The following is a 16,771-nucleotide window of genomic DNA, read 5'->3' on the forward strand; positions in this document are numbered from 1 at the left end:
ACCCCCACCTGACCTCCCAACTCTGTTCTTTTAATTACTCCATCAGGCCTGTTGGTGTTTGAAAAATCTTAGTTGAGGAAGAAACAATTGACAAGAAGCAACAACTCCAAGTCTCAGTGATAGAAATACAAGTCCAGAATTGGTCTGATGTCAGTTGAAGCTCTTACTATATTAACTGGAAATGTATTGCCAAGGATTTCCAGGTGTTCATAGTACAGTCATAAAATATATGATCCTGAGGCTTTAGAAGATTACTCATGCCTTTCAAGTCATGTTAAAGTATGCACCACATGGTTTAAGACTGGGGGTTGCCTTGTGATTTTAAAAACCTGATTAACAGACTAAATAATCAAAACCACCCACTTTCCAGTCACGCCAGATAGAGGCAACCACAAAACTTCCTTCCACAACACTCTTCAGCTGCAGGAAGAATGAAAGTTTTCAATGGTTTTATATTTCTGACATCACTGCAAGGGCAGTGACTGAGAAACCAGCATTTGAAAGGTGCAGAGGAGATGTGCGCTGTGGAAACAGCTGTGCTAGAGGGAAACGCTTTCAGTCCATGCACTCAGCAGTATGGAAATGAACTTTGCCAGCTAATGAGCACGAATAAACACTTAGCTGCCTTTCCCACCACAAAGCAGCTTTCTATATTTGGTACTTTCAGATGTTCAGTAAAACAGACTGAATTTAATGCCAGATGACAGTGCCAGACTGACTTCAGTTAAACTCAAGCAAAGACCTTCAAGAAGCTTCTTCCCCCAGCCTGTCCTGTTTCTCTCTCCACCTGATAGTCGCAGGGAGCGCTAAGCCTGACACCCCGAGGGCAGGACATCAGCCCAGCTATGCTGGCTAAGTCAGCAGGGCCGTGATCCCTGGGGGCATAGGTCCACCTGCGCTGTTCATTTCAGGGCACTCAGTTCAAGGTGTGCAGCCTCTTTCTGGGTCACAGAGGGTGTGAGGCATGGGGAAGCCACACCCTACCTCCTGGAGCCTTTAGCCAAGAGAAACTGGCATCTCTGCTTTTTTCGTCCTGGGTTCCAATTCACTCCCATCCAGTACATGTTATTAAAGTCCCTGACCCCCAGGGCTCTGTATGGGGGCCCTTTTTGTAGCCCCTTGCTCCTCACACTCATTGGTTCAGCAGATATTTATTTAGGGCCTCTATGTCACAGGTAGTGAGACTGTAAGAAATAAGCCCCAGTTTCTGTCCTCATGGTATTCACATTCTAGCCAGGGAGACAGACAAGTGCAAGTGTAAGTGCTGAGAAGGGAGACAATTTCTGTCCCGAGGAGGAGGTGGTATGGGGCTAAGTGAGAATGCATTGGGCTGAGAAGCAGGTGGGGCAGGCATTCCAGATATAAGAAAGGGATTGAGCAAAGCCTTGACAGCGTTAAATCCCACAGAATGATTTCCCACCCCATTCAGGAGGACGCAGGATGGGTGACATGGCAGCTCTGCTGAGGATCCCAGCCCTGCTTGTCTCTACCCATAGGGCAGGGCTTCTTAACTCAGATGCCTTTGGATCTTGAATTTAGCCACCACTTCCCCCACTCCAACCCCACTCCCTCCCCAACTGCCGCCCCATGGCATTTACTCCTGATTAATCATTAGAATGTGCATATTTAAATTACAGTAGAAGGTACAATGTGCTACAGTATGTAGCAGAATGATTGAAAATACAGTTTTTGTAGTCCAGGGACTACAGCATTGGGGAAGTTACCTAATTCTCTCTCCCTTGGTTTCCACATTCAATAAATACTGGTTTCCAAGGAAGGTTAAGAGAGGAGATGAAAGTTAAGGGAAGTGGATTTTTAGGGAAGTGAAACTATTTCGTTCTTATAATGGTGGATATAATCCTATGAACATTATGTGTTTGATAGAACTCTTAGAACTGTATACCACAAAGAGTGACTCCCTAGTATAAACTATGGACTTTATTAATAATGATGTGGTTCATCTACTTATAAAAAATGTGCCACACCAATACAAGATGTTAATAACGGAGAAAACTGTGTTTGGGAAAGTGAGTGAAAGTCGCTCAGTCTTTCACTACTACTCTTTGCGACCCCATAGACTATACAGTCCATGGAATTCTCCAGGCCAGAATACTGGAGTGGGTAGCCTTTCCCGTCTCTAGCGGATCTTCCCAACTCAGGGATAGAACCAGGGCTCCTGCATTGCTGGCAGATTCTTTACCAGCTGAGTCACCAGGGAAGCCCAAGAATACTGGAGTGGGTAGTTTATCCCTTCTCCAGGGGGCCTTCCCGACCCAGGAATTGAACTGGGGTCTCCTGTATTGTAGGCGGATTCTTTACCAGCTGAGCTCTCAGGGGAACCCATGGACAGCAACACTGCTATAATTTACAGTAATACATGATTGATGCAGTTTGGGTAATTTAGGAATTTCCTGGAAAGAGATAGACACTGAGCTAAAATCTTGAAGCTTTTGTATGGGTGGAAAAGAGCATGAGAAGATTCTGGGAGGCTGGAATAATACGAGTAAGCCACAGAAGTGAAGATGACAGATATTATGTTGTATTCATTTTTTCAATGCATGGAGGATAGGACCTGATGGGGTATCATAGAAGTGGGGAGTCTTAGAAAGTGAGGTTTGATGGAGTGGTGGGTGGTAATGTAGGAACAGGGAAAGGGACATGGAAGACATACACTTTGAAGATGAAACCAAAAGGACTCACTTGTAAAAATGACCAAGCCCTTATAGTTTCAAAGTGATTTTGCTACATTGTTCCTTGGCCTGGCATTCCTTCTCACAGAATTGGTGTCAAGATCAGCAGTGAAATATCAAAATGAATCCATCACAGGTATACATGTGCACTAATACAATTATGTAAAGTTTAAAAATAAAATTAAAAAAAAAAAAAAAAAAACAGATGTTGAATTAAAAAAAAAAAAAAAGATCAGCAGTGATTCTTAACCCCATCATACTAATGTCCCCTTTTGTGACCAATATTTCAATGAACCTTTTACTCTCAAGTGAAATTGATTTTTCACCTAATATATTTGCACACATAATTTTGAAAATGTTAACAAAGTGCTTTATTATAAATAAAGGCAACTTCAGAGAAAGTGGTTAATGTTAAGGTGTACATTACAATATGTAAAAGCCCAGACATGATTACACTAGAAGACGTAATGGAGTAGTCAGATACCCCTGTACATGGGGTGATAGCTACTAATAAAGACCCATAGAGATGCATTAATAACTCATATAACACAAATGACACGACTGTCACTGATGTCAGTGATTCTGCAAAAAGGTGGTGACTGTTGGTAAAGTCCCAAACAGGAGAAAGTACAATCTTATCTGTAATTTAGTAGTTGCATTCCCAAGAATTCAGAGTGTACTAAAAAGCATGCAAAAATACTTTGGCAAGTATAAACAGATTTCACCTATGAAAATGTCACTGTGCACTTTGGAAACTCTTGCAGATGTTGGGACAACTTATTTTGTTGTGCAAGACTGGGGCATTTCAGGACATCTAACATCCCAGGTCCCCAGCCTTCAGATGCTAGAGACCCCACCCCCACCCCATCACTCTGACAATTAAAAATGCCCCCAAGGTTTCACAGCCTAAGGGAACAGTACTGCCTCTACTGAGAACCGCTGGCTGGATGCTGGCTCTCAGATTTCAGCCTCATGACTTCAGGATGGTGAAAGATAAGGAAGCTGAAGGGGGAGGATTGGGAGGTTGAGCCAGAAAAGGTGTTGGCTGCAGTGCTGTCTCCCTCTGTCAAGGACAGCCTTCACTTTCTTAATTTCTTTAGATCTGCCTCTTCCAGCCTGGTAAGAGTTTCATGTCCTGAGCCCAGGTAGAAGATGAAGTGAGGGGGAAAATATGATATTTTGCAGTAATAAATGTGAACCCTGTCTGGCTTATTTATCTTATTTGTCTTAAGAGTCAACAAACCAAAGCTGATCCCCTGCCCTCCACACATGCTCACTGTTAGATCTATACTGTGTCTCAGTTCAGGAGAAATCTAGTTCTCACATGAATCCGTGAAACATTTTTTGAAATTTAATCCTTGTTATCTTTTAAACAAGCGTGATCTCATTCCATTTTTTTTCTTTTCCAGTTTTGTTAAGTATGAAGTAACATCTAATCCCTCTTGGCATTCACATTTTGCACAATTGAATGTCTTGAGCAAATGTGCATGATGGTCTAGCACATCTCGGTATTAGCACCCTGCATGCTGCCTGGAAGTCTTAAGCAAATCAAAGGAGCTTGATTTCTTTGGAGTACTTTTCAGAGAATTTTGAGCCTTAGATTTTCCTTTAACAATGACACCTTCTTTCTCAAGTTTCTTTCTTAAGTGTGATTGTGCTGTATTTGACTTGTAAAGAGTCATTTGGCCCAGAGGTATTGTTGTTGCTGTTTTGTTGCTCAGTCGTGTCTGACTCTTTGCAGCCCCATGGAGTGCAGCATGCCAGGCTTCCCTGTCCTTCACTGTCTCCCGGAGCTTGGTCAAACTCATCTCCATTGAGTCAGTGATGCCATTCAACCATCGCGTCCTCTGTCATCTCTTTCTCATCCTGCCTTCAATCTTTCCCAGCATCATGGCCTTTTCTAATGAGTCAGCTCTTCGCATCAGGTGGCCAAAGTATTGGAACTTCAGCTCCTTCAGCATCAGTCCTTCCGATGAATATTCAGGATTGATTTCCTTTAGGATTGACTGGTTTGATCTCCTTGCAGTCTAAGGGACTCTCAAGAGTCTTCTCCAACACCACAGATCAAAAGCATCAATTTTCTTCAGTGCTCAGCCTTCTTTATGGTCCAACTCTCACATCCATACATGACTACTGGAAAAATCATAGATTTGACTATACAGACCTTTGTTGGTACTTCAGATGCAAGCCAGTGAATGATATTCCAACAACATTAATCTGTTTGCAGCCTTATTCCAGGACCAGGTTTATCCATTTGTCAATCAGATGCATAGTATTCACTGGACAGCAGATTAGGCATATGAGAAATCAAAAGTGAACTAGACACTTCACTGGAGAAGGCAATGGCACCCACTCCAGTACTCTTGCCTGGAAAATCCCATGGACGGAGGAGCCTGGTGGGCCACAGTCCATGGAGTTGCTAAGAGTCGGACACGACTGAGCGACTTCACTTCCACTTTTCACTTTCATGCATTGGAGAAGGAAATGGCAGCCCACTCCAGTGTTCTTGCCTCGAGAATCCCAGGGACGAGAGAGCCTCATGGGCTGCCGTCTGTGGGGTCACACAGAGTCGGACATGACTGAAGCGACTTAGCAGCTTAGCAGACACTTCACACTCTCAAAGAGTCTATTATCCATCTAGGGATGATAAAACCTCGCATATACTAAGTCAGTGAAAGGTAAGTGAAATACTGGTGGAGTTTCTAGGGATGAAATAGTAGTACTTTCTTCTGAAGAAGGCTTCCTAGAAGAGGTGAAATTTTTAACTTGATGATTTTAAAGATTCATTAAAATCTTGACAGGCAAGACACTTTTTGAGGACTGGTTTTTTGAGCTGAAATAAATGTGAGCGGAATATTTGTGTGTGTGTGGCTTCTCATTACTTAATATTATGCATTCTCCATTGATTGTCTGAATGTAAGTAAGTGACTTTTTAAAAATTTAAGTGACTTTAAATAATTAGTAATAATTGCTATAAAGAATCTCATTTGAAATTGCTACCTTTCTGGAAAAGTCCTCTAATTTAAGAGTTGAGTCTAAGTTTTGCTTTTTCCATTTGAAGAATTCAAATTTTACAACTCCAGATGCTGGAATACTAATGCTATGTTTCAAAATTCTGGGGTGTAGCTCTAGCCTTATTCATAGTAAAATGCAATCAGACATAAGACAGATCTTTGGGGACGGTTATACAAAGGGAGTTCAGCCACTAAAATAGAAAAGTGTTCTGGCCACTGGGTGTTTTTCATGTATTGAACTTGAGGACAACACAGAAACTGAGCCGGAGCATCCAGGACTGCCTGTGGTTCCACACCCTCCCCGTCTTTCTCCTAGGACTTGGGTCTACTTGCTTCTGCTTCCAGGTTATTAAGGTCCATCTCTCATCCCCTCTGGCCTCTGTCTGTACCACTTTCCTGTGGGCTGGAGATTTGACTAAGAGCAAGTTATTCAACATGAAATTTGGCCAGATGACACGTTTGTCTCTTGAAGTATCTGTGCCCCAGTTTTTATTGCAGCATTATTTACAATAACCATGGCATGGAAACAATCTAAGTGCTCACTGGATGAGTGAATGGGTAAAGAATGTGAGATGTATATGTATCCCATTGAAATGTAAGCTTCCATATATTCCATATATGTACATACATACACATACAATTCCCTGGTGGCTCAGATGGTAAAGCCTCTGCCTGCAATGCAGGAGACCCAGGTTCAGTCCCTGGGTTGGGAAGATCCCCTGGAGAAGGAAATGGCAACCCATTCCAGTACTCATGCCTGGAAAATTCCATGGATGGAGAAGCCTGGTGGGCTACAGTCCATGGGGTTGCAAAGAGTCGGACACGACTGAGCGACTTCACTTCACTTCACACATACAATGGGATGTTATTCAGCCATTAAAAAAACCTGCCTTTTATGACAACATGAATGGATCTTGAGGGCATTATGCTAAGGGAAATAAATCAGAGAAAGACAAATACTGCATATTTTCACTTATATTCAGAATCTAAAGATGCGGAGCTCATAGAAGGAGAGAGCAGAATGGTGGCTGCCAGGGTGGGGTGGAGGGTGGAGGGAATGGGGAGATATTGGTTAATGATACAAATTCCCAGCCATAAGATGAATATGCTCTGAGGAGCCAATGTATAGCTTGGTGACTGTAATTAACAGTACTATATACTTGAAAGTCATTAAGAGAGTAGATCTTAAATGTTATCACCACACACACACACACAAACAGTAATTATGTGAGGGAATAGAAGTGTATCAAATCATCTCACTGTACGTCTTAAAGCTTCATATGTTACAGGTCAGTAATAGCTCAGTAAACCTGAGGAGGGGAAAGGCATGTTTGTCAAAATATCCTGGGTTGGAAATGTTTTCTCTCTGATCTGGATGGTAGGTATAGATTTATAAATTCTTCAACTTGCAGTCTTAAGATTTGTGCATATCATGTATGTTATATCTCAACAAAATATAATAACAATAAAAAATTTAAAAACCACTGAAGTGTTGCCAATTTTGGTCTACCTTGGGATAATTTTGCAATGAATATGTGCATTTTCAAGTATTTAAAAATAACTTTTTAGAACTTTTAGTGTTTTTCTTTTTTTAATTAATTTATTTTTTAATATAAATTTATTTATTTTAATTGGAGGCTAATTACTTTACAATATTGTATTGGTTTTGCCATACATCAATGTGAATCTGCCATGGAGTGTTTTTCTTTAGTATTCCTTTTAAAATTATTTTTTAGCCAATTAGTTGAAATAACCTAAATAGCTGACAGTGGAAGATTTATTATATAACTATTTGTCCCCCCAAATTGCAAACAGCTTAGAAGAGCAATAATTGTACCCTCCTCCACACTGCCCTCACCCCAAGTTTTTGAAACAAAAGAAAAGAGGAGAAAACAAAATTTCTGGGAAAAGAGAGTGAAAATATGTGTTGCAGAACCACCTTTTTGATGCTTCAAGATTTCCAACAATTTTAATACCTAGAATTTGGGGATAGTGTGCCTAAATCATTATTTCAAACAACTTGTCATGTTTGCCAACTCAACGCAGTCTCACGCTTTTGGGCCAATTTTCTCAGCCACCCTATCCCTCCTGCCCAGTTTTCATCTTGATGTCTGTAGCTTTGGATTCAAAGTTAGACTGAAGTCTAGTAGTGAAAGTAGTGAAAGTAACTGATGATGCAAAGGGAACAAAAATAGAATTTACAGCAAAATCCTTACCTCTAGCTGTGGTGGTCAAAGTTCAAGCACCAGAAGAGGAAGAGACATTCCCTTCTGAGAGAGAGCTCCTGAAAAACAGACAAATTTGATGCCAGTAAATTGTAGCATTAAATCTATAAAGTCTAAGAACTGTACATAAATTAAGCCTGGATTTCTTTTCCCCAGCACACCCAGCCAATCTCATTATCTTGGATGGATTTACAAATGGGATCAAGTGCTTCTTAATGTTACTATTGGATATATATGTATATATTGAGCCTGATAATCATTTAAAGATAATCATCGAGCCTGAACTCTTTCATTGGAACAGGACAGCTGGGAAGTGGTGGAAGGATTGAGGGGAGAGATGAATTACACCCAAGAGCCACCAATACAGAAAGGATTTTTGCTGAAAAAGAGAAAATGGCCCTTGAAAGGCTGGCATAAGGTAAGAACTGGCTTGGGACTCACCTTTGTACCCACATTCCCTACTCAGGCCCTCTTCTTAGGCACTTATATTTAATTTGAGGCTGAGCAAGGAGACCAAGAGAAGGACATTTAAATAGAATGTTTTAATGAATTCTACTTTGTTCCCCACAGAGATTCTTCTATCTGGACAGAGGAATCTTGAAATATGCCAAGAACCAAACTGACGTAAGTGGTCTGGTTAATCCAGCATGCTATTGAAGAATTCTCCAGGCTAGTCATGTTGTATGAAAGGAGAGAAGGTTAGCACTCCCCTTGATGAGGATGGAAGAGGCTCTTGAGCCTGACAACATGCATATGGTTGAGGCATTGCCACCTACTTCCTGGCATCTAACCACTGGTGTCGCAAAGAGTCGGATACGACTGGGCAACTGAACAACAATAATATAGTGGCTCAATCGGTAAAGAATCTGCCCACGGTGCCGTAGACCCAGGTTCGATCCCTGGGTCAGGAAGATCCCTGGAGGAGGAAGTGGCAGCTCATTCCAGCATTCTTGCCTGGAGAATCCTCATGGACAGAGAAGCCTGGCGGGCTACAGTCTATGGGGCTGCAGAGAGTCAGACCCGACTGAGCAGCTGAGCACGCACACAGTGGTTGTAGGCTGGTGGATGAGACTGTACATTTGGGATTGCATTTCCCACTGGAAACCATGAGGGTGGTGGTGTTTCTCTCTCAGGGAACAGAGGTGCCTGTTCCCTTCTGTCTCCTCTCTAGGTTCTGCGTGGGCTCAGTTCACCCACCAAGTGGAGGTGTGAGGGCCCCTCTCAATACTCCACTGGGTACCCAGCTGTGGGTTCTGGTCTTAGGGTTGTACTATGGGGTTCTCTGAGTGGGGAGAGACCTCTTCCCAGCGAGGTAACAAGAACAAAACATAGGATGTGTCCTCCTACTATTCTGGGCACTGAGGGGTTTAGTGGGGAAAGTCCTTGGTGAAGGTGACAGGAGATGCCCCTGTGTGTGGACACCAGGCAAACGGCCCACCAGGGCTCAGGATAACTGCTGGTCCTACCTGCACGAGAGTCCCTCTCTCACCCAGCACTTCTCTCCTCCTGCCTTCCTCTCCCTGCCTCGCTCATGGGGCTCACCCTGTAGGGGTACCTGCAGAAACGTGCCAAAGTGCCTGACCCACAGTGGCCTGTCTTAGCTTCCTTACTCCTCTTTTTGTTTGTATGTTTTATTCAGCTTTTAAAATTTTTTGTTTAATTAATTTTTATTGGAGTATAGTTGATTTATAATGCTGTGTTTCTGCTGTACAGTGCAGTGAATCAGTTATACATGCACCCATACTGTTTTAGATTCTATTTCCACATAGGTCATTACAGAGTATTGAGTTCCCTGTGATGTACACTAGGTTCTTTCTAGTTATTTATATATAGTGTATATGTCAGTCCCAACCTCCCAATTTCCCATCCCCCCACACTTCCCCCTTGCAACCATATTACTCCATGAAAAAGAAAGGAATAATGTCATTTGCAGCCAATGAGTGGACCTAGAGATTGTCATACTGAGTGAAGTAAGTCAGATATGCAAAGACAAATATCATGATCGTATGATATTGCTTATATGTGGAATCTAAAAAATGAGTACAAATGAAACTAATACAAAATAGAAATAGAGTCACAAAGGTAGAAAACAAAGTTACTCCTCTTTTAAAATCACTTCCAAATGAATTTAGACCCCAGAAATCCTGCAGGAAGTGGTGCCATTAACAGGTGAATTCACTGCTGTGGGAGTCAATCCACAGGGCTAACTTCCGACTTTCCTTACCTTCTGCTTGTTACTTGACCCTCTGCGATTCAGTCTCTCCTTTAGGTTAAATAGGATGACGCATGCACAGCACTCAGCACTGTTTCACACTAAGTGCTGGAGAAATGTGGCTGTTGTGTTAACTATTAGTGTGTGTGGAAGGGGAGGGAGAGGGAAAGGAGTGTCAAGGATGTTCTGGTGGTTTTAACACTGTGGTTCTCATGGGGGGCCCTTTGTGCCTCTGCAGATAGAGAGAGAGAAGCTGCATGGCTGCATCGACGTCGGGCTCTCGGTGATGTCTGTGAAGAAATCATCCAAGTGCATAGACCTGGATACCGAGGAGCACATTTACCATCTGAAGGTGAGACTGCTGCCCAGGTGCTGTCCCCCTGTGCACAGGTCCTTCATGTTGCAAAGGAATTGTCAGTTACAGTACCACTGGTGATGCGTTTTGAATTTCAGAACATCCAGCCAACGTGTAGAAGATCTTCATTAGGAAAGTATTTCTAAGGATCCTGTTGCTATCTGGATGGGACAGTTCTTCATTGTGTAGGGAGTCTCTCACACTGGGACTCAATAAAATAAATTTAACATCCTTGTCTCTTCTCCCTCATATCCCTCCTCCATTGTGACTGTGACATTAGTAACCTAAAAAAAACTTCATGTTTTCAAATACAAACTCTCTCTACTCCCAGGCAGTACCATCTTTAGTGAAGAACCATTTGCCGTAGAATAAAATGTGTTTCCTGAAATAAAATATGATCTTTAGTCTGTGAAGCTCTGGCTTACAACGTCAACTAACTTTATAGGGATTAAAATTCTCATACCACAGTGATGTTAAAAATTTTTCTCCTAAAGGACGGGTCTCTAAATAGTGTCTCTGAAATGGAGTGCTTCACTCCATTCTTCTGCCCCTTCTGCTGCAGGTTGTGTAGATAATTAAAAGCATGAAGCAAGAGCTTTGGAGATCCAGATCTGGTTCAGATCTTGAACACCTGACTACTTACTTGCTTTCAGTGTTTGACAAATTATTGAATCTCTGAAAGTCTTAGTTTTCTCACCACTTCCTGCCCCCACAATGGGAACTACTTTGCTCATCTTGTGGAGCTGAATGTGGAAAACTTGGTGTAATGCCTGACCCACTGTAAGCTCAATAGGTTCATTTATTATATATAATTATATATTAGGTGTTACCTTAGGTGTTACCCGAGGGTTAGAAATTAATTGAGAAAACGTAAGAGTCCTTTCTTACTTGGACGAATTACTTGGAATATTGGGAATGGGGGCTGAGAATTGGGAAAATAAAAGCATGAGATTATGATCTTCACATCTTAGTGTATTACTGTCCTCCCCATGACATGTCTGTGGTACTTGGGCAGATACATGTTTAGCACATACATGTAGTTGATGGACTGCCCAGGACAGTCAAATCTGTACTGTTTTTTAAGCCTAAGCCCCTGTACTTATGGGTGTAATAACTGTTTAGAGCAGGGTTTCTCACCTTCAGCACATCTGGAGGGTGGGCTGGAAACTCCTTTGCCATGGGGGCCTGTCTTGTGCATTGTAAGATGCCCTGGCCTACACCCACTAGATGTCAGTAACAACCCTCGTCTAGTTATCACAGCCCCCAAATGTCTGCAGATGTCATCAGACATCCCCTGGGGTGGTCACAATACCCCTGACTAAGAGTAACCAATGTGAATCAAAGGAGGGAGAGACCTATAATCTTTCTTAAAAAAAGATGTTTAAAAAATCTTTGAAGGTTTACCACTTCACCTCCTCTCAAGTAATTTCTCTGTGTTCTTCCAGTAACTCTTATTTCTCTCTGTTGACATGGTCAGGAAATAATACAGTTTTGTTCATCCACTATTCTAGTTAACAGAGTAAAAGCAATGATTAATCCCTAATTTTTAAAGAACTAGAATGCCTCGAAATACATCAAATACTAATATCGTGATAAATGCTGGTTAATATTTCTCTGTGTTGATTCACTTTCAGTTCTGTGTGTGTTTCCTGTCCATTCTGACCATTAGTTATGACTGTGAGAGCAGGTGTGTGGACTTCTCTGAGGTCCTGGTTGATGGTCTCAGAGTCGGACAGTTTCTAATGTGAGCCGTCCAGTCCCAGTCTCTTCCTGTATCATAGAAGGGGGTCTGGGCAGCAGAGAGTTAAGTAGCTGTACACCCACCGTCCTGTGACTACCTAAGGGGCTAATGCAGAACCCTGGTCAGTTATTTAAGAAAGTGCTTTTGTTCTTCTGCCTCGTTTAACCCAGTTAAAAAATGGGTCAAGAGGAATGCTCTGGGCACTGATTTTTAATGGCCTCTGATAGTAGACTAGAACAAAGAGTGACACAAGATTCCTATAAAATGCCCAGCAGCAAGGTCTGGGAAATGAAGTACATTTCAAGAACATAATTTAAAGGAGGCAAATAGATGTGAATCTGTGTTGCTTCTACTTGTAAATGGCACATCCAGTAGAACCTGGTGGGGTTTCAAGTCTTGTGTGTATTTCTAACCAACACAACAAACATAGATGTCAACCAAGCACTTCCTAAATGAAGAATGTTGCTGACATTTATTTCCACATCCTTGCTCTCAGTCACAGCTTTAGTAAAGATTTTAACTGAATTGACCTGGATTTTTCTTCTTGGAAGTTAACCTACTGAGTATTCTTTTGGAGTCATTTATATTGCCTTTTCATGAGTCTCTGTTTTCTCATATATAGATGTCTATCACTTTTTATTTTGAAAGTATTAATGTACCATCATACACACATAGAAATATTAACTATTCAGAGATATTTATGGTGCATAGGTGCTTCATATATTCTTTTTAGTATTCTATGCACATTTGATGTATTTTATAATAAAAGTTACTACATACAAACATTATTCTTCATAGAAATTACACATTGATAGTCAATCACAGAGAGAATGGCTAAAAGTTTGTGTTTGTGTGTTTGAAAAATCCTGGAAATCACTGATAATACTTTATCAGACTTTTGTTTTCTAAGAGTGGGAGAAATGTTCTTGTAAATAACCTTCACATTCATTAACATGTATTCCTCAGTAACATTTCGTTGTCAGAGAAGATGAACAAGGTTAAATATTTCAAGAAGAATTTATTCATTCTCTCCAGTTCAGAGAAGATTGATCTGAGAAGTCTGAATTAGAAAAGAGGTTTTTTATTAATAAAAAATGGTGTAATGTTTTCAGTGGGGATATGAGAAATGGGGACAGGAGAACTTGGAACTGCTTTAAGAGACGGATAAATATCCTTTTTTCTAATTCTTTTTTCTTCTTGTAAGAGATGGATAAATATAAATTTCAACTTGCTTGTTGTTTACTATGTCTTAATAATAGCATAACAGTTGGCTCTTTCATAGAATGCTTACATGTAGAGTTTATGAAGACCACTCTTACTTTCCATCTCCTACTCCATAGACTTGTTCCATATACTACATGAGTGTACACGAAGTAAACAGACTGGTACTTCCACAGTTCTACGTGTGTCAGGATGAAGAGGGGCCAGGAATGACCTCAACGGGATGACTAACTGTTTCTTAGATGAGTGACACTCTTGTGTCCTTTTGACCCAACACAATCTAGGTGAAGTCAGAGGACGTCTTTGATGAGTGGGTATCCAAACTCCGCCACCACAGAATGTACCGTCAGAATGAAATCGCCATGTTTCCACACGAAGTTAATCATTTTTTCCCAGGATCTACAGTCCCAGACTCCGGTCCTGGGGTCATGGACACCATTTCAAGTAGGAAGGTAATGATTTGCCAATCATGAATCTAAAGGAAGTAGGTGGCTTTGTTGGGGGGAGTCTGCTCCTGGGGGCAGTGTCTGAGGAAGGAGAGGTTAACAGGGAGGAGCAGAATGAGTTTGATCTAGGATTTTATTTGTCTGTATGTCCCCTCAGTCAGAGCCAGGGCCAGAGGAGCATCTGTTAATGCTGAGATAACTGAAGAAGAGCATGTACAGAGGAATTTAACATCCCGACTCTCCCTTGATCACTTTGACTTTAGTTTGCTTTCTGGCTATAAAATGCAGGAGATACATTTATAGTCATACAGAACCACACAATCTTTCCCAACATTTGTGTCATCTTTTCATATGGTTATCATTTGGCAGGAGGAGAATTCAGGGGCCTGTAGCACGGTGTGGCCACACGGGTGACAGCTGGAGCTCTCAGGGTCTCTGATGGAGTGCTTTGCTAGACGCTTCTTTCTCATTATGGACAGATGGCTTCCATTAGCAACTAGCCCCCTTTATTATCCTTTACCCTAAAGTGTTCCCACCAGGCTCTGTTTTCATTTATAATGTGCTTGTGTCATCTGTGGAACAGCGTAGCAGTATATCAAAGCAGAATTCGTTTCAAACCGGAAGCAATTTATCATTTTCTTGTGGTGGTGAGACTCGAGTTCCATTATGGTTACAGTCTTCAGAGGACATGGAAAAATGCTCCAAAGGTAGAGTGACTCAAAACCTCTGCTTCTTTCTGTCGAAAACCTCTGCTCATAGATTTTCCTTATTCCGTTTATACTCCAGGTGAATTTATATTCTCCCTCTAGACTGGTCTATGTTCCCTGTCAGATTTTGCCTATGAAGATCTGTGCTCATTATAAACAAAAGACATTCAGAGTTTCATGTCTTCCCTTGGGGGTGTGTGTGAGTAGGTTTCCTTTTCTGTTCTTTAAGCAGCAATGCCCAGTTTCCACATAGACTGCTAAATCACAGAATCACAGAATTTTGGCTTAAGTGCCAAAAATGATTCTGATATGCATCCAAGAACTTATAAATCACTGTTCAGAGGTGAGTGGGTGAATCAAATGGAGATTCCTCACCAAACAGGTGTTCTCTACTCTGGCTGCACATTAGAATTGCAAGAGAGCTTTTAAAATGCCAGGATACCCATGCTCAGGCCCCTCTCCCAGAGAATCCCTTCAAGTTAGTGCGGGGTGGGGCCCTGGCATCACTGGTTTTTCACAGTTCCCAAACTGATTCTGGTAAGGCACCACTCTTGCCATAAGGAAGCTCAGTGCTCTCAACCTTAGTGAAGAATCACCTATGGAACTAAAAAAGAAGTCATCAGTGAGGTTGGGAGTATTCTGACTTAATTAACCAGGGATGAGACTTGGACATAGGTAATTTTAAGAACCTCACCAGTTGATTTTTAAAACATAGCCATGATTAAGAACCACTGTCAGAGAAAGATGCCTGAAAATTGCATTTTTCTCTGTTAAATGCAGATAGGATCACATCTGGGGCCATAAAATGTTGCCCTCGATAAATATGAGCAATAAAAGAACTCTGCATTTATCAACTTATTTAACTCAACTGTCCTGTGAGCTCACAATATCATTGTCCCCTCGTGGACTGTAGCCTGGCAGGCTCCTGTCTATGGGATTTTTCAAGCAAGAATAGTAGAGTGAGTTGCCATTTCCTACTCCAGGGGATCTTCCCCACCCAAGTGTTGAACCCGCATCTCGTGCATCTCCTGCATTGGCAGGTGGATTCTTCAGCACTAGTGCCACCCGGAAAGCCTGTAAGGAAACTGAGGCACAGAGAAGTTGTGTAATTTGGCCACGATTCAGTTTGTTAAGTACATTCAAACTGAGGCAGCCTGGTTCTCTAGATCTGTGCCCTTAACCACAAGTCTACTGCCTCTCCTATAAAAACCGAAGTAAAATTTCCTAGCTTTACATATGTAAAAACAAATATAGATAAATGAGAAAAATAGCCGGCACTAGTACAGTGAAGGTTGAACGCAAGACAAGGGGCTCTTACTTCTCCTCTTGTTTTCCCCCTGCAGACCTGGCACACTGTCATGCCTACCTGGTGGAGATGAGCCAGCTTCTGCAAAATATGGACATCCTGCATCGGACATATTCGGCACCAGCTATCAATGCCATCCAGGTCAGCCAGAGCCCATTTCTGTTTGCCTGCTGGCACTCTTAGGCTTTCCTCTCTCCTCCCAGCCTTTCACTAACAGGGAAGTTTTCTGGCTGGTTGCTTCAGCCAAATTCAAGGGGATGGAGTTGGTCACTCTGGTGTGTGTCTTTCCCTGTTGGTTTGGTGCATCTTACTGTCTGTGCTCTCTTTCCTGTTTTAAAACAAAGGGTGGAGCTTTTGAAAGTCCCAAAAAGGAAAAAAGATCACACAGGAGGTGGCGGTCCAGAGCTCTTGGCAAAGATGCTAAAGGAACGCTGCAGGTAACCCTTGCTTCCCCCTCCAGGCTGGTTTCCTCGACACATGCTGGGGGCCCATGGAAAAATGACTATGCTGTAGTTACTCTCAGATACCCTGTGCAGAGACAGGAATTCAATCACTTGGGTTTTCTGAATGCTAAAATAAGCATGTCATGCATATTAAGTAAAGGAAAAATGGGATGCAGTTGGAGCGACTGCAGTCACTTGTAGGGCTTTGGTTTCCCCTTCTTTACTGCTTAGCCTGCCTGCTCTCTTCCCCACTGGGGTGTGCACCTTGATTTGTGGCTGCTGTGGTTGTGTGCCCTGTCCCACCTTTTCTGTGGCTCAGTGGACTCCCCATCCCGCCGAGCCCACTGGCCAGAGTCTTTGGGAGCAGGACATTGTATAGACTGTCTCTTCTCTCCAACCTTCCCATCTCCC

General features: G+C 42.1%; 1 protein-coding gene and 1 non-coding gene across 8 annotated transcripts in view; both read left to right on the top strand.

Annotated features, from left to right (window-relative positions):
• The window catches only part of OSBPL3 (oxysterol binding protein like 3), a 199,281-nt gene that overhangs the window by 110,068 nt on the left and 72,442 nt on the right, over positions 1 to 16,771 (top strand). For 5 of the 7 annotated variants that reach the window (XM_070787925.1, XM_070787927.1, XM_070787920.1 and 2 more), the window contains 7 exons: positions 8,231 to 8,347; positions 8,500 to 8,553; positions 10,380 to 10,493; positions 13,743 to 13,910; positions 14,488 to 14,611; positions 15,955 to 16,058; positions 16,262 to 16,354. In XM_070787925.1, coding sequence (XP_070644026.1) covers positions 8,231 to 8,347; positions 8,500 to 8,553; positions 10,380 to 10,493; positions 13,743 to 13,910; positions 14,488 to 14,611; positions 15,955 to 16,058; positions 16,262 to 16,354 — 774 coding nt within the window. The remainder of the gene's footprint in view (positions 1 to 8,230; positions 8,348 to 8,499; positions 8,554 to 10,379; positions 10,494 to 13,742; positions 13,911 to 14,487; positions 14,612 to 15,954; positions 16,059 to 16,261; positions 16,355 to 16,771) is intronic. The other 2 variants (XM_070787926.1, XM_070787922.1) reach the window with 1 other exon arrangement.
• Positions 8,606 to 8,731, top strand: LOC139182850 (U6atac minor spliceosomal RNA). The gene has a single exon (XR_011566419.1). It is a non-coding gene; the product is annotated as a U6atac minor spliceosomal RNA (small nuclear RNA).

The sequence above is a fragment of the Bos indicus genome, chromosome 4 (genome assembly GCF_029378745.1).
Source record: "Bos indicus isolate NIAB-ARS_2022 breed Sahiwal x Tharparkar chromosome 4, NIAB-ARS_B.indTharparkar_mat_pri_1.0, whole genome shotgun sequence".
In the NCBI taxonomy this organism is placed as follows: Eukaryota; Metazoa; Chordata; class Mammalia; order Artiodactyla; family Bovidae; genus Bos; species Bos indicus.